The following is an 18393-nucleotide window of genomic DNA, read 5'->3' as shown; positions in this document are numbered from 1 at the left end:
TACTGTCCAATGCGCTTCTATTACCTCCGTGCACCCTTTTGTCCCATTTTTATGCACGGGACCCACACCTGGAACCTTTAAATTTGGCCATTGTCTTATGTACTAGCCAAATGGCTTCCAGGGGAGCGAGGCTATGCTATAGTGGGCAGGTGGATTGCATTATTTACATTAACCCTTCGCCCCTGCTATGTATCCATGCTCAACTGGAGACCATGTGACTTATAAAGTTATGTCAGATTTGAAAAACAGGGCACCAATGTTAAGGCAAAATACTGGAAGCGACAGCAAAGGGTTAAAGCCCATCCCTGGTATTGAGCTAGATGAAAAGGGTGTCAACAAAGTGTCTAAAGCACATTGAAAATGTGGAATAAGTAATTTTATTTATTTTACAACAAATGACCATTTCCAGTGCAATTGCTGTAGAAGGGAAACAGAAAATCAAGAGTTAAAAGGAGAACTCCAGCCAAAACTAACTATCCCCTATCCACAGTATAGGGAATAACTAGCTGGTTGCGGAACGGGACCCCAGCTGTCAGTGAAGGAGCGTGTGCAGTCTTCGGTAGACATCACATGCTCTATTCATTTCTATGGGAGCTCCGGAGAAGACTGGGTGCTGTACTTGGGTCTTTTCGGTGCTCCCATAGACATGAATGGAAGGCTTGCTGTCTGCAGCACCAGCTCCTCAATGACAGCCAGGTCCTATTCCAGAGATTGTGGGGAGTCCCAGTGGTTGGACCCCCCCGCGATCAGCTACTTATCCCCTATCCTGTGGATAGGTGATACGTTAGCTTTGGCTGGAGCTCTCCTTTAGGTGAGAAAGCAGCATGAATCAAAGAATGTCCCCTAAGGATAGGGGATAAGTTATAGATCGCAGGGGATCCGAGCGCTGGGACCCCCATGATTTCTTGCATGGGGTCTTGGCAGTCTGCTGGAAGGGGTCGTGCCGACCACCGCACCGGCCAACACGCCCCTCCATGTGCCTCATAGAGATACATGGAGGGGGTGTGCCGGTCACGGCTTCCTGGGGAGGTTGGCATGCCCCCTTCCAGCAGACTACCGAGACCCCATGCAGGAGATCACGGGGTTCCCAGCACTCAGACCCCCCCATGATCTATTACTTATCCCCTATCCTTTCATTAGACAACTCCTTTAAGGCTGGTGGAATGTTTTATTGCCATACCCAGTCTCCTCTCATTCCTGCTGATTGAATTTTGGACAGTATAGCTTATCTAAGCATTTAGGCTGACCAAGGTTATCCCTTTATGGCAGCTGTTTCCCCTACTGTAGAAGGAATCTATGCCATGATAAACTGCTAAAATTCTGAAGGTCAAAACAGGTCCAGTATGCTACTAGATGGATAGCCCCTTAGTGTATATGTACATTAAAGGGGTATTCTGGATTCCGGATTCGTTTAATGTGGGTATGAAACCCACAATGCCAAGTCATGCAACTGTGTATGACCTTTTTATGCCACATTGTCCCTTTTTCTACTGTATGTCTGCCCCTAAATGTTCTGAAGTCAGTGGCTTTCCAGATTAGTGTTGTCTTGGACTTTTCCCACATTAGGTAGGCATTATGTTCCCCCACATTAGGAAGGCGGTATAGTTCCCCCACATTAGGTTGGCGGTATAGTTCCCCCACATTAGGTTGGCGGTATAGTTCCCCCACATTAGGTTGGCAGTATAGTTCCCCCACATTAGGTTGGCAGTATAGTTCCCCCACAATAGGTTGGCAGTACAGTTCCCCCACAGACATACAGCCTTTAGCCATATACAGTGTATGGCTGGAGGCTGTAAATCTGTCTACTGCCTCACAGTGCACCGTCCACCGCTCCTCCGGTCAGGGGTCATGACCTATTGCTATGGCCTATAGGGCATAGCAGTAGGTCCCAGGACCAGAGGAGCGGTGGTCGGAGCACCGAATCTGAAGTGTAGCTGGTAACTTACCATGCCAGCCAACGTGAGTCCTCCTCCTCGATGCTCCGCTCCTCCGTTCCTATGGGCGCACTCAGCGACGTCCCTGCGTGTGCTACCTCCCGGCGGCCCCTGTGATTTTAAAGTTAACGCGGGGCCGCAGAAAGGTAACCAGGACATCCTTGTGTCCCGAAAAGATCTTTCGGGACACAGGGATGTCCCGGTTTGCCCCGCTTGGCGAACTATGGTCGCGTCCCCACCGAGGGGGGCTCGGCGGGCCACCTGTGGCACGTGTGCCATAGGTTCGCCATCACTGTCCTAGGACAATGCGCTATAACTCATATGATCAAAGTGAGGTTGACCATCCCCCTGATGTGTGCAGCATATACGTACGTGTCAGCATGAGAACGCTAAACGTGTAAAATACTAATATTACAGATGAGCGAACTTACAGTAAATTCGATTCGTTATGAACTTCTCGGCTCGGCAGTTGATGACTTTTCCTGCGTAAATTAGTTCAGCCTTCAGGTGCTCCGGTGGGCTGGAAAAGGTGGATACATTCCTAGGAAAGAGTCTCCACCACCTGTATTTCCAGCCCACCGGAAAGCTGAACTAATTTATGCAGGAAAAGTCATCAACTGCCGACCCGAGAAGTTCGTGACGAATCGAATTTACTGTAAGTTCGCTCATCTCAAACTAATATGGATGCATTCACATTTTAAACACTTTCCATACACTTCAAAGGGTTTATTGCATTCTCAAAACCGATGAAAGTAGCACGATTCATTTTTTAAATCAGCTTGTATTCATTGTTTATAAAACCTCACACTAGCTGGATATGGAACTTTCAGATGCCAAATCATATCATTAAAAGGACAAATAATTTTTTTTTAATATAAGGCACATTTTTATTAATTACAGGTCATTTATAGTAAAGCTCTATGCATTATTTTTTTCCAGTGCAAACAAAGCACCCTATTTATCAAAAGGTGCTAAAATACAAAGAACTTCCATATTTATAAAAGTAAAAATATACATATTAAATATTTAGCAGTTTTGTTTAAAAAAAAAAAAAAAAAAAAAAAAAACAAGCATTATTAAACCGTATACTATTCTCACCAAACTGTGTGCTTTGCAGAAAACTGCATGACATTACAGCAGTAATGAAGTTTTATATAAAAAAATCCTATATACAGTCTTTAGGATTTACACCTACACAGACATTTAAGTCTAAATATCATTTAAACATATACAGCTTTATTTGCCAGTGGCTAATAAGCACTAAAAAGCAAATGTAAAAATGCTTGACTGTATACATTCAAAACTAAATCTACTTTGGTCTGTGACTAAACGGTAAAAGTAGGAGCAATATGTATTAAGTCTTCTGTTCCTTGCCTTTTGTGGAAAATATTGCATTGTATGGTTGTCTTCTCCGAGGTCTCTGACAAGGGGACATCTGCTCTTTTATGTAACCTTTAGGAGAAAAGCAAATAGGTGAACATTTAGAAGTAAAGCCTTGGAAAAAGTGGCCTATAATCTGGCATGGACACAACAGTATTTTAGTACTCATCCTCACAAACTATATTTCCTAAGCCTGTGAACCAGAGTTCCAAGCTAATACTAAAAAGCTGTTTCTATGCATTATTTTCCATCTCTGCAGACATGCTAGAAATTAACTTAGTTTGCCTTTTCCATTAAGGAGGCCACTCAGAACTCTGCTAGCTGTCAGGAAGTTAGAAGATGACCAGGCGATTTTATTTATTTTCCGATACTCTCCTTCCAAGGGAAAAGTGTGTTGCCACGTTCCAAGATCCATAACTTTTATTTTTAACATGGCTGGGTAGAAACACTGGTATTGCAGACAAGACAGGCCTTCGTTAGACCACTGTCTGTTATAAAAACACATCGTCAGAGATCAAACCATCGAGGTGCCAATGTTCCCACAAACTCCTTAGATGTCATTGTCACAATTTTGAACATATAATTTAAATGGGCACTGTGATTTAAAAAATAAATAAATAAAATGTGATATGTCCTAGAGCCAGGAGAAAAAGCCTGGAGAATTCCGTGCTAAGTGTGTTCACTCCCGGGACTGGGTCATGTGACAGAGACAAACAGCCACATGTTTTACTTCCGGCTAGTTCAAGCAAATTGGACATGGTCTGAACATTCAGAGTCTGACCGAATAACACTTTTAACCCCTTCCCGCAGAATGTCATATATAAACGCCGGGTTGTGCAGTGCGTTCGCGCATCCCGGCGTTTATAAATGACATTCAGTTAACCCGGCGATGCGCAGCATCGCACGGGTTAACTGGCAGAAGTCCCGCTGTTTCCAGCAGGGGACAACTTCTGCTTCACCCCCAGGACCATCAATTGATGGTCCTGGTCAGCGATCACTGTGATTGGTCCCTGTGGACCAATCACAGTGATCTGGGGTGAAAGTTCAGATCCCCCGCACTGCCCGCCCCTGGAAGTCGGGCAGAACGGGGGACGAAGGCTGCAGGGGCTCGCGGGGACCTGCGGCATTCGGGGGGGAACACGTGGGGACCGGCGGACTTACCTGATCCAGCGGCGGGACCGGCCACGTGGACGAGCAGCGACGGGTAAGTATGTGGTCCTCAGAGGCAGCAGTGAAGATCTTCACTGCTGCTTCTAGGAGTCTGAAAACTACAACTCCCAGCATGCCTAGACAGCCTTTGGCTGTCTGGGCATGCTGGGAGTTGTAGTATTGCAACATCTGGAGGGCCCCCGTTTGGAGACCATTGTATAATGGTCTCCAATCTGTGCTCTTCCAGCTGTTGCAAAACTACAACTCCCAGCATGCACTGACTGTCCAGGCATGCTGGGAGTTTTAGTTCAGCAACATCTGGCCCTTCAGATGTTGCCGAACTACAACTCCCAGCATGCCCTTCAGCTGTCTGGGCATGCTGGGAGTTGTAGTTTTGCAACAACTGGAGACACACTGGTTGGGAAACATTGTTTCTAACTCAGTGTTTCCTAACCTGTGTGCCTCCAGCTGTTGCAAAACTATAACTCCAAGCATGCACTAACAGACCATGCATGCTGGGAGTTGTGGTTTTACAACAGCTGGTGCACCCCCCCCCCCCCCCCCCCCCGTGAATGTACAGGGTACATTCACATGGGCGAGGCTTTTACAGTGGGTTTCTCGCATCTTGAGATGCAGCAAATTTTGCGCTGGGAAACTCGCTGTAATCCCCCGCCCATGTGACTGTACCCTAAAAACACTACACTAACTCAAAATAAAATAAAAAGTTAAAAACACTACATATACACATACCCCTACACAGCCCCCCCTCCCCCAATAAGAACGTCCGGTACACCACTGTTTCCAAAGCAGAGCCTCCAGTTGTTGAAAAACAACAACGCCCAGTATTGCCGGACAGCCGTTGACTGTCCACGCATGCTGGGAGTTTTGCAACAGCTGGAGGCACCCTGTTTGGGAATCACTGGCGTAGAATACCCCTATGTCCACCCCTATGCAAATCCCTAATTTAGGCCTCAAATGCGCACGGCGCTCTCACTTTGGAGCCCTGTCGTATTTCAAGGCAACAGTTTAGGGCGACATATGGGGTATCGCCGTACTCGGGAGAAATTGCGTTACAAGGTTTGGGGGGGCTTTTTCTTTAACCCTTCATGAAAAGGAAATGTTGGGGTCTACACCAGAATGTTAGTGTAAAAAAATTAAATTTTTTACACTAACATGCTGATGTTGCCCTATACTTTACATTTTCACAAGAGGTAAAAGGGAAAAAAGCCCCCCAAAATTTGTAACGCAATTTCTCCCGACTACAGAGATACCCCATATGTGAGCGCAAAGTGCTCTGGGGGCGCACAACAAGGCCCAGAAGGGAGAGTGCGCCATGTACATTTGAGGTGATTTGCACAGGGGTGGCTGATTGTTACAGCGGTTTTGACAAACGCAAAAAAAACAAAACCCCACATGTGACCCCATTTCGGAAACGACACCCCTCACGGAATGTAATGAGGGGTGCAGTGAGAATTTACACCCCACTGGTGTCTGACGGATCTTTGGAACAGTGGTCAGTGAAAATGAAAACTTGTACAGCCCACTGTTCCAAAGATCTGTCAGACACCAGTGGGGGGCAAATGCTCACTGCATCCCTTGTTACGTTCCTCAAGGGGTCTCGTTTCCAAAATGGTATGCCATGTGTTTTTTTTTTTGCTGTTCTGGCACCATAGGGGCTTCCTAAATGCGATATCCCCCCCGAGCAAAATTTGCTCTCAAAAAGCCAAATATGACTCCTTCTCTTCTGAGCATTGTAGTTCGCCCATAGTGCACTTCAGGTCCACTTATGGGGTACCTTCATACTCACAAGAGAAGGGGTTACAAATATTGGGGAGTATTTCCTGCTATTAACCCTTGGAAAAATGTGAAATTTGGGGTGAAACACACATTTTAGTGGAATTTTTTTTTTTTTTTTACATATGCAAAAGTCGTGAAACACCTGTGGGGTAATAAGGCTCACTTTATTCCTTGTTACATTCCTCAAGGGGTCTAGTTTCCAAAATGGTATGCCATGTGTTTTTTTTTTGCTGTTCTGGCACCATACGGGCTTCCTAAATGCAACATGCCCCCCAAAAACCATTTCAGAAAAACGTACTCTCCAAAATCCCCTTGTCGCTCTTTCCCTTCTGAGCCCTCTACTGCGCCCGCCGAACAATTTACATAGACATATGAGGTATGTGCTTACTCGAGAGAAATTGGGCTACAAATATAAGTATAAATTTTCTCCTTTTACCCCTTGTAAAAATTCAAAAATTGGGTCTACAAGAACATGCGAGTGTAAAAAATGAAGATTGTGAATTTTCTCCTTCACTTTGCTTCTATTAGTGTGAAACACCTAAAGGGTTAAAATGATGACTGAATGTCATTTTGAATACTTTGGGGGGGTGCAGTTTTTATAATGGGGTCTTTTGTGGGGTATTTCTAATATGAAGACCCTTCAAATCCACTTCAAACCTGAACTGGTCCCTGAAAAATAGTGAGTTTGAAAATTTTGTGAAAAATTGGAAAATTGCTGCTGAACTTTGAAGCCCTTTGGTGTCTTCCAAAAGTAAAAACTCGTCACTTTTATGATGCAAACATAAAGTAGACATATTGTATATGTGAATACATTTTTTTTTTAATTTGTAATATACATTTTCCTTACAAGCAGAGAGCTTCAAAGTTAGAAAAATGCAAAATTTTCAAATTTTTCATCAAAATTTACGGATTTTTCACCAAGAAAGGATGCAAGTATCGACAAAAATTTACCACTATGTTAAAGTAGAATATGTCACGAAAAAACAATCTCGGAATCAGAATGATAACTAAAAGCATTCCAGAGTTATTAATGTTTTAAGTGACAGTGGTCAGATGTGCAAAAAACGCTCTGGTCCTTAAGGCCAAAATGGGCTTGGTCCTGAAGGGGTTAACATGTCTCTAGGACATAAAACACCAATAGAAAGCACACCAAACATAATGAAAAAATACTTAAATCTTTATTGAATTACATAAAATTAAATACATATAAATCTTGTATTGAAAGCAGTGATCTCTGGCCAACGCCCAAGGCGAAATGTGTGTGACATGGGATCATGCATAGTAAGTTGATGGTTTGGTGTAATGTTTGGTTTAACATTATTTATTTGTGGTTGTAGGCTGTATTACATATAGGTATACAGCCTACAACCACAAATAAATAATGTTAAACAAACATTACACCAAACCCTCAACTTACTATGCATGATCCCTGTCACCACACCATTTCGGCCTTGGGGTGGCAGAGATCACTGCTTCAATACAAGATTTATATGTATTTCATTTTATGTAATTCAATAAAGATTTAAGTAATTTTTATTATGTTTGTCGTGCTTTCTATCGGGGTTTATAGTTTATGATTGGCACTCCATACAATAGGTTATTAGGTTTATGAGTTTATGTCTCTAGGACATGTCAAAAAATGTTTGTTTTCCAAGTGACAGGTACACTGTAAGACATTAAACTACCAGGAACAGAGGCTTCTCCCTTCTTGGTAGTTAAGAGCGGGAAGCACCACTGTCAGGTGACAGATAAGCTTATGTGATCCTTGGCAAACAAGACCTGTTCTGAGCTGTTTTAGCCCTGCCATAAAAAGGCAACTGGCTAGAATAGACACTCAATGACTGCATCAAAAAGGAAATCTTCTCTGAGTCAAAAACAGTAGAAATCTTTCTCTTGTTGTGGATGTCAAGTCAATAGTGCTTACCTAACTAGAACTTACATATAAATTAGAATCATTTTAAGTCATTACCAGTTTAGTTTACAACATTTTTCACAGGTTTAATAACAGTTATGACTGCATTGTAAAACATTTGGCAAACAAAAAATCTTTTACCTCTTTCTTTGCAAGTCTGCGTAGAAGGAAAGCCCACTTCCCAGAAGTTCTCTGGCGTACTGGGTGGAATGTAGCGAAATCTATGCCTGGAGCAGGCAGACAATTTCTTAGCTCTCTCTTCTTCTGGAAGGTCTGCATAATACTAGTAAAAAAATAAAAGTATACAGGTTAAATTTACTAACAAAAACAAGTTTGCCATTTTCATATTACAAAGCTTTTATTAAAAGCCAGTTAACTATACTGCTCAAAAAAAAAAAAAACTAAAGGGAACACTAAGATAACACATCTTAGATCTGAATGAACTAATCGTTTAAAATACTTTTGTCTTTACATAGTTGAATGTGCTGACAACAAAATCACACAAAAATTATCAATGGAAATCAAATTTATCAACCCATGGAGGTCTGGATATGGAGTCACACTCAAAATCAAAATGGATAACCACACTACAGGCTGATCTAGCTTTGATATAATGTCCTTAAAACAAGTCAAAATGAGGCACAGTAGTGTGTGTGGCCTCCACGTGCCCGTATAACCTCCCTACAATGCCTGGGCATGCTCCTGATGAGGTGGCAGATGGTCTCCTGAGGGATGTCCTCTCAGACCTGGACGAAAGCATCAGAGACATGATGTCCCAGATGTGCTCAATCGGATTCAGGTCTGGGGAACGGGCGGGCCAGTCCATAGCATCAATGCCTTCCTCTTGCAGGAACTGCTGACACACTCCAGCTACATGAGGTCTAGCATTGTCTTGCATTAGGAGGAACCCAGGGCCAACCGGACCAGCATATGGTCGGTCTCACAAGGGGTCTCAGGATTTCATCTCGGTACCTAATGGCAGTCAGGCTACCTCTGGCAAGCACATGGAGGGCTGTATGCCCCCCCCCACCAAAGAAATGCCACCCACACTATTACTGAACCGCCAAATCGGTCATGCTGGAGGATGTTGCAGGCAGCAGAACTTTCTCCACGGCGACTCTGTCACGTCTGTCACAGTGTGAGGCTGCTTTCATCTGTGAAGAGCACAGGGCACCAGTGGTGAATTTGTCAATCTTGATGTTCTCTTGCAAATGCCAAACGTCCAGCACGGTGTTGGGCTGTAAGCACAACCCCCACCTGTGGACGTTGGGCCCTCATACCACCCTCATGGAGTCTCTTTCTGACCGTTTGAGTGGACACATGCACATTTGTGGCCTGTTGGAGGTCATTTTGCAGGGCTCTGGCAGTGCTCCTCCTGCTCCTCCTTGCACAAAGGCGGAGGTAGTGGTCCTGCTGCTGGGTTGTTGCCTTCCTTCACATCTCCTGATGTACTGGCCTGTCTCCTGGTAGCGCCTCCATGCTCTGGACTCTACGCTGACTGACACAGCAAACCTTCTTGCCACAGCTCGCATTGATGTGCCATCCTGGATGAGCTGCACTACCAGAGCCACTTGTGTGGGTTGTAGACTCAGTCTCATGCTACCACTAGAGTGAAAGCACCACCAGCATTCAAAAGTTACCAAAACATCAGCCAGGAAGCATAGGAACTGAGAAGTGGTCTGTGGCCACCACCTGCAGAACCACTCCTTTATTGGGGTGTCTTGCTAATTGCCTATAAATTTCCATCTGTTGTCTGTTCCATTTGCACAACAGCATGTGAAATTGTCAATCAGTGTTGCTTCCTGAGTGGACAGTGTGATTTCACAGAAGTGTCTTTGACTTGGGGTTACATTGTGTTGTTTAAGTGTTCCCTTTATTTTTTTGAGCAGTGTATTTAATTTCCACACAATCTGTTATTTGTAAGAAAATATTCACCAACCCATTTGCAACAACCACTAGGGTGACCTAATCCTCCCAGGTTCTGCTCTCACCACCCCAAGCAAATTGGCAATTCTCCAGAAAGTTATAGTCAGCCATGCTTCTGCAGTAGTACTATATACATTCATGGCCGTAAATGTTGGCACCCCTGAAATTTTTCAAGAAAATGAAGTATTTCTCTCAGAAAAGGATTGCGGAAACACATGTTTTGCTATATACATGTTTATTCCCTTTGTGTGTATTGGAACTAAACCAAAAAAGGGAGGAAGAAAAGTAAACTCCAAAAATGGGCTTGACAAAATTATTTGCACCGTTAACTTAATATTTGGTTGCACACCCTTTGGAAAAAAAGCTTCTTACACCTCTCATCCGGAATGTTGGACCACTCTTTCTTTGCAAATTGCTCCAGGTCTCTTATTGGAAGGGCGCCTTTTCCCAACAGCAATTTTAAGATATCGCCAAAGGTGTTCAATGGGATTTAGATCTGGACTCATTGGTGGCCACTTCAGAACTCTCCAGCGCTTTGTTACCATCCATTTCTGGTGCTTGTTGACGTATGTTTGGGGTCACTTTCCTGCTGGAAGACCAAAGATCTTGGACGTAACCCAGCTTTCTGACACTGGGTTGTACAGTGCGACCCAAAATCCGTTGGTAATCCTCAGATTTCATGATGCCTTGCACACATTCAAGGCACCCAGTGCCAGAGGCAGCAAAACAACCCCAAAACATCATTGAACCTCCACCATATTTCACTGTAGGTACTGTGTTCTTTTCTTTGTAGGAGTCATTCCATTTTCGGTAAACAGTGGAATGATGTGATTTACCAAAAAGCTCTATCTTGGTCTCATCTGTCCACAAGACATTTCCGCAGAAGGATTTGGGCTTACTCAAGTTCATTTTGGCAAAATGTAGTCTTGCTTTTTTCTGTCTAAGCAGTGGGTTCCTCCTGGGTCTCCTGCCATAGCGTTTCATTTCATTTAAATGTCGAAGGATAGTTTGGACTGACACTGATGCTCCCTGAGCCTGCAGGACAGCTTGAATATCTTTGGAACTTGTTTGGGGCTGCTTATCCACCATTCGGACTATCCTGCATTGCATCCTGATTGATCCGGCCCCGGTACTTACCTCATCCCTGAAGACCCGGATCCCGGCGATGAAGACGGCGGCGGCGACAGGTGAGTGGATCTTCAGCCGTGGTCCGGCAATTTACAGCAATGCACGTCGCCGTAAAGCGACATGCATTGCTGTAATGGGACCCTGTATACTACAACTCCCAGCATGGCCAGACAGCCCTTGGCGTCTGGGCATGCTGGGAGTTGCAGTTTTGCAACATCTGGAGGTCCACAGTTTGGAGACCACTGTGCCCATCCAGATGTTGCAAAACTACACATCCTCAGCATGCCCTTACTGTCCAGGCATGCTGGGAGTTGTAGTTCTGTAACATCTGGCCCTTCAGATGTTGCAGAACTACAACTCCCAGCATGCTTGGACAGTTGGCATACTGGGAGTTGTAGTTTTGCAACATCTGGAAGGGCACAGATTGGGAACCACTGTATTAGTGGTCTGCAAACTGTAGTCCTCCAGATGTTGCAAAACTACAACTCCAAGCATGCTGGCTCTAAAGATGTCGCCGAACTACTACTTCCAGCATGCCTGAGAATGTTTGGGAGTTGTGATCTTGCAACAACTGGAGGCACACTGGTTGGGAAACATTGTCTGTTTCCTAACTCAGTGTTTCCCAACCAGGTGTGCCTCCAGCTGTTGCAAAACTATAACTATCAGCATGCACTGATAGACTGTGCATGCTGGGGGAGTTGTAGTTTTGCAACAGCTGGAACCCCCCCCCCCCCCCCCCCCCCAGGGTACATTCACATGGGCAGGGGGCTTACAGTGAGTATCAGGCTGCAAGTTTGGGATGCAGCAAATTTTGCGCGGCAGCTCAAACTCGCAGCGGGAAACTCGCTGTAATCCCCCGCCCGTGGGTGTATATGTAGTGTAAAAAACACTACATATACACATACCCCTACACAGCCCCCCTCCCAATAAAAATGAAAAACGTCTGGTATGCCACTGTTTCCAAAATGGAGCCTCCAGCTGTTGCAAAACAACAATTCCCAGTATTGCCGGACAGCCGTTGACTGTCCAGGCATGCTGGGAGTTTTGCAACAGCTGGAGGCACCCTGTTTGGGAATCACTGGCGTAGAATACCCCTATGTCCATCCCTATGCATATCCCTAATTCAGGCCTCAAATGCACATGGCATTCTCTCACTTCGGAGCCCTGTCGTATTTCAAGGCAACAGTTTAGGGTCACATATGGGGTATCGCCGTACTCGGGAGAAATTGCCTAACAAATTTTGGGGGGCTTTTTCTCCTTTAACCCCTTATGAAAAGGTGAAGTTGGGGTCTACACCAGCATGTGTAGGAGCAGACTTCTTTTTTGTTATGCCTAGTGTCAGCAAGATATACCCACGGTTCCTGTGTCCCCCAATGGAGCTGAACGAGAAATAAGGGCTTGTTTTTTGCGTCACAAATTTTACTTTGTAATGACATTACTTATTTTATAACAAACTGCGGCAAAAAAAATGGATAAATTATTTGTGGCATGAAATGAAAAAATGCCATTTTGCTAATTTTTAGGGCTTCTGTTTCTACGCAGTGCACTTTTCGGTAACAATTACATTTATTTTGTAGGTCCATACGGTTACAGGGATACCCAATTTATGTAGGTTTTATTTATTTTACAACTTTAAAAAAAATATAATTACATGCACCAAAATTTGCATGTTTAAAATGGTCATCTTTTGACCCCTATTTTTACGCAGTGGTCTGTAGTTTTTATCGGTACCATTTTTGTTTTGATAGGACTTTTTGATCGCTGTTTATTAATATTTTTATGGCATATGAAGTGATCAAAAATTCACAATTTTTTTTTTACGTGTACACCATCGACCGTGCGGTTAAGCTAACCTTATATTTTAATAGTTCTGAAATTTACGCACGTGGCGGTACCACATGATTTTTTTTATTACAGTAATTCGCCGATCAGAAGACGAGGAGGCAGGTGGGGACCCTCCAGTCGTCCAGTAAGCTAATCGGGACATCGCGATTCTGTCGCAATAGTCCTGATTAGCTCCGCTGAGCTGCTAGGATAGTTTCACTTTCAGTTTAGACGCCGCAATCAACTTTGATCGCAGCGTCTGAAGGGTTAATGCCGGGCATCAGCCCTATCGGTGGTGGCCGGCATTAGCCGTGGGTCCTCGCTGCCCGTAGCAACCGGGACCCACTGGATTTAACCCGTTCTCCGCTCGTGAGAACGGTTTAAACCCCGTTAGTGGGATCAGGGCATACAGGTAGGCCCTCAGTCCTTCCGGGGGTGTACCGGCATGTCCTGCATCCTTAAGGGGTTCAAACCCTTCTCAGAATCTCAGGAGGAAAATTGCTAAACATCAGGCAAAAACAGTCTATTAACTTACCAATTCACATTCTTTACAAGTGTGTCCCAGCAATTTCCTCCTCTCTTCCTTGTTTCGTACAACCTCAATATGAGGAAAGTTTACTACAGAACTTTTCCTATAAAAACAATATAAAGAATAAGAGATTACACAACAATTGCTTATAACACATGAAGACATACATGCGTTGGACAAAGTAACAAAAACACCTTTTTTTCTTTTTACATCAAGTTGAACTCTTCCTTACTCACTTGCCATCACCTCCTTTTTTCAGGAGGTAGTCAGGTAGCTTATATTGCTGTGGGTAAACGTTATTACTTTTATTTATTACTGTTCTAAAAATATTTTTTTTTATTTTAAGGGCATAATATGTCAGAGCTTACATAGTTTCAAAAAGGGTGGGTAGGGGGGAGGATTGTTAGTATGTACCTGGTAGTGCATTTGATTGACCGGATTTAAGAATTACCATAATGCAATTGCTGAAAGTGAATCTGTCAGCTTAATATCATGCATAGAGCTGAAGTGTCAAGAAGGCTGGGCTGAGCTGCAGCATGCAAACCTGGTCCATTCCTTGACTGATGTACAGGGCTTAACTTCCAGCACTGAGCATGGTACATCAGTCAAGGTAAGGTGGGGCAAAGGCGTGAGAAAGTCTGCATGCTGCAGCTGAGCCCACCAGGCTCCTTGACACTTTAGCTCTGGGAATGATATACTGTAGAACTGACTGATTTCCTTTCAGGAATTGCCTCATAGTATTTCTCAAATACAGACATGTCTATTCCTTGAATCAATCCAATCACAAGCAAATGTAATCTAGGTAACAGAGAAGAATAGTCACAGTTTATCATGTGTGCCAATTGTCAGAAAATTGATGAAGAAAAAAAATTAACGAAAAAAATGAAATAAAGCAAAATCAAGTTGCTAACTGGAAGGGTGATACATGTTTTGGAAATCCTCATTTAATAAAAATGAACATGTGTTGTTCCAAGAGAACATGTTAGTACCTAGAAAAGTTAGAGAAACAGAGGTAATAAGGTTTGAAACATCGGTGGAAGTAATAGTCTGCAAGATACAAAAAGCAAAAGAATGAGGGGCAAAAAACAAAACAAAAAAAACCTAAAACTTTAGAGAAGTCCTGCTTAAAATTAACATAAGTACATTTTTTAGATTAGTCAGTTAACTAGAGAGAGACACATGAATAAGGGTGTGGTATACTGCAGTTCTTATGTTAGTGTCTATTTTCTCATTCACTGTTAATAATTTAGTAGTATAAATCATATTACTCCTCCTTGGTCAAGTTTTTGCTGACCAAAGATAATAGAAATAATGTAAAGGAATAACATTTATTTAAAATGTTATGTAATTTAGGAATAACATTTTACACACACATATTACATATTTACCTCTCAGCATCCTGCACGTAGGGCTCTACATATGCCTTCTGCTTCTGGTAAGTTTCTCCTTTGCCTTGATTTCCTAAACAAAATAGAAATGTAAGCAAGCTAAGAGTGCATCTATAGTTTTATACTTGTGCCAGGTGGGATTCCATTCATGCAATTTTGCTGTATAAAATTGTAGAGTGTACCATATTTCATATACACTACTACCAACAAAAAGTAAGATAAACGTCTGATCCACAGACCTGTAAATACTAGATAAACATGCAGGTGTCTGGAGAGCATTTTACCTCTTCCGTTTATGGATGCTTTTTTATGGCGTGTAGGTCCATCAGGTCCTTCCTCAAAGTCCGACCTCTGGGAAAGGCTTTTTTCTTGGACATATGATACATACTCATCACATTCAGTCTTTTCAAACATTTCAGCAAAACTATCATGTCCTTTATTTTCCTCATCTGCCAGATAAAACATTACCAAATTCAGTTGCATTTCATATACTTACATTACTATATGAAGTGTATCCAACAATGTAAACATACTGTATGAAGACAGGTACCACTTACTTTCATCTGTGTTCTGATTTTTCATCTTTATCAGCATACTTTCACCAACATAGGTGTAATCCATATCTTCAAACTCTGGACTGATGTGGCAGCCATCCTTGTTAACGACAACACATTATGCCTTTTATTCATATTACCTGAACAATATTTATTCTTTTATTTATTTTTATTTTGTTCTCACCTTGCCATCAACAATAGTATTGTCCATTTTATACTGAGAAAGCTCTGCTCCTGGGTCAATGCTCCACTGCACATTGTCTACAGAAGCCACGTCTTAAAGACAAAACAAGACTGTAGTTATTTTATTTTTCGTAATGACCATTTTGAAGAGTTCATGTAGCTAGGGGCCCCTTTTACTCACGCCTACTAGCTGCAGTAAATAAGCATCGAACTTGCTGATCGGCACTTGTTTCCGCCCCTCTAATCAATCGTACGACCGGGCCACATGGACTGGAATATTGAGCGGCCCGGTAAATTTATAATTTTTGGCCGTACATCACCTACTTATTGGCCATACAAAAAATGTAATCAGCCATCAAAGTACATAACCGTCACGCCCCCTCCCTTAGACATTAGTGGAGGGGCGTAGTCGGGGGACATGGCATGGCATCATGAACACGGAAGCTCTATGGTCCTGAGAAGGTTGGGGTCCCTGCGGCCAGACATCTTATCCCCTATCTTGTGGATAGGGGATAAGGTGTCTAGGGGCAGAATACCCCTTTAAGTTAAAATTTGACATGCAAAGTAAGTTATGGTCCAGCTACTTTAATTGTATAACTGTACAGAGATAATCAATATATACAGCCTTCAGAGTAAAGGCACTATACCGGTCATATTGCACCACTTATGAAGAGCCCCCTAAAATACCTTTATTTGGGCTATTACAACTCCGCTGACAAGTTTGTTTGAGTAAATATTTGTAGTCCCAATAAAAATATCTGTAGAGCACTTTTTGCTACATCCCTGCATTGTTTCATACCTTCATTATTCCTCCTGGAAATGTATCAATAAATTGACAAATTCCCCTTGTCAGAGTAGCGTGCCCCTACACAATATCACACTGCCCAGACAGCGCTTAGGGCAGTGATTCCCAACCGGGGTTCCGTCAGGCCCTGCCCAGGGTACCGCGATGCTCAGGAATTTTTATTTTCTCTAAAGCTCCAGCCCCAGCCTTCGCACCTGTGAATTACAGCAGCGTGGGGGGGGTGGCGAGGAAAGCCTGCGTGTGCGTTGCGTGTCCCCTTACCCCCTGCGGCGCCATAAGTCACAGGCGCCCAGGTCGGGAAGGGGATATATGCAATGGGAATGGTGCGCCGGACCATCCTCCCGGCCCCCAGGACCAGCCATCCTCCCGGCCCCCAGGACCAGCCATCCTCCCGGCCCCTGCAGAAGGACATTGAAAAACAGTTCGGCTTAATTAAGGTACTGCACCCTCTTCCCTCTGTCACCCCTGTCCAACCCCCTTTGTCACTCCTCTGTTACCCCTTTCATCTTTGACCACTTTCCTGTCATCCATGTCCACCTTGTCCGCCCCTGTCACGCATGTTCACCCCCCCCCGTCTACCCCCCATTACCAATGTCTAACCCCCACTATTTACCCCTTTGTCACCCCTGTCGACCCGTTACCTCATTGTCACTACTGTCCACCCCTCTAACAACCCCATTACCCATGTGCACCCCTTTTTCACCCCTACACCCCCCTGTACACTCTTCTACAACCATCTGTCACCCATGTACACCCCTCAACACCCCTCTGTAACCCATGTACACTCCTCTACACCCCCAACAACCCTGTTACCCATGTACACCCCTCTGTCACCCCCTACGCCCCTGTCACCCATGTACACTCTTCTACACCTCTGTCACCCATGTACACTCCTCCACACACCTGTCACCCATGTACACTATTCTACACCCCTCTGTTACCGCTTTACACCTATACGCCCCTTTATTCCTCTTCACTTGTAAAAGGGGAATCTGAAGGCTTATGCAGGAAAAGTGCGGAGCCCAATAGGCTTGTTTTGCAGGTTTAATGGTGAAGAATTGTGGCTGGAACAACTCTGATTTTAGAAAATGTCACTTGTGAGTTGCTGTATAAATCAGCACTGTAATCTACATAGCCAACAGATAAATTGATGTTGTGCATTGCGGCTGTTTAAACCCCCATCCCCCTAACCCCCCCCCCCCCCCCTTTTTTTTTTTGCTGACTTATGGTATCAAACTGTGTAGGGACACAAAGTTCAAATGCACTGAACACTTAGGAGAACCTTTGTATTTGCTGCTGCAGACTTTCACAGACATAACCACAAAGAAGTGTGTGCAATCTGTCTCTCCCTCCTTGAAGACTGAAGAGTGGTTGGAGCATGATTAGATTTCATGCAATGCTTCGGATAATGTAAATAATGGGAACTGTGTTTTCAGTATAAATGATAAAACAATCCTGTGACTGATCATGCTCATCTTGAGCTAGAATACAGAGTAAAAGCATGGCGATAGGCATTAGCCTTTTTTTCAACCATGTTAAATACATAATCAGCATTACATGATACTCATCAGACGCGGATCAGTCATGGAACATTAACAAAGCTGTATTTTTCCCATGCACATCTTCCCGTATTTTGGTACAGTGGTTTTCTTTTTCTGTATAATCTTTTTTAGACGTGAGTAATAAATCAAAAGCTATACTAAAGCTTGATTGTCTGCGGATTAGATGCCGAACCTTTAGATCTGGATTATTTATATTTCAGGCCCTTTCCCCCCCTTTTTCTGCTGGCTTGGCTCTTTACATGTCTTTACATACCTTATCTGCCTACACTGACAGTCCTACAGACCAAAAAGCCTGCCACATATGATCTGAATGCACGCCCCT

At 43.7% G+C, this 18393-nt stretch overlaps 1 protein-coding gene across 3 annotated transcripts in view; it reads right to left on the bottom strand.

Annotated features, from left to right (window-relative positions):
• Positions 1 to 2978: 2978 nt before the first annotated feature.
• Positions 2979 to 18393, bottom strand: part of RBBP8 (RB binding protein 8, endonuclease) — a 106918-nt gene continuing 91503 nt past the window's right edge. For all 3 annotated transcript variants that reach the window (XM_056521702.1, XM_056521701.1, XM_056521704.1), the window contains exons 13-19: positions 15706 to 15797; positions 15525 to 15621; positions 15252 to 15416; positions 14968 to 15040; positions 13586 to 13682; positions 8314 to 8455; positions 2979 to 3386 (exon numbers count right to left, since the gene is read on the bottom strand). In XM_056521702.1, coding sequence (XP_056377677.1) covers positions 3289 to 3386; positions 8314 to 8455; positions 13586 to 13682; positions 14968 to 15040; positions 15252 to 15416; positions 15525 to 15621; positions 15706 to 15797 — 764 coding nt within the window. In that variant the 3' untranslated portion in view covers positions 2979 to 3288. The remainder of the gene's footprint in view (positions 3387 to 8313; positions 8456 to 13585; positions 13683 to 14967; positions 15041 to 15251; positions 15417 to 15524; positions 15622 to 15705; positions 15798 to 18393) is intronic.

The sequence above is a fragment of the Hyla sarda genome, chromosome 5 (assembly GCF_029499605.1).
Source record: "Hyla sarda isolate aHylSar1 chromosome 5, aHylSar1.hap1, whole genome shotgun sequence".
NCBI lineage: Eukaryota > Metazoa > Chordata > Amphibia > Anura > Hylidae > Hyla > Hyla sarda.
The sequence above is the reverse complement of the archived record's forward strand: the minus strand, read 5'-3'. Positions and strand labels throughout refer to the sequence as shown.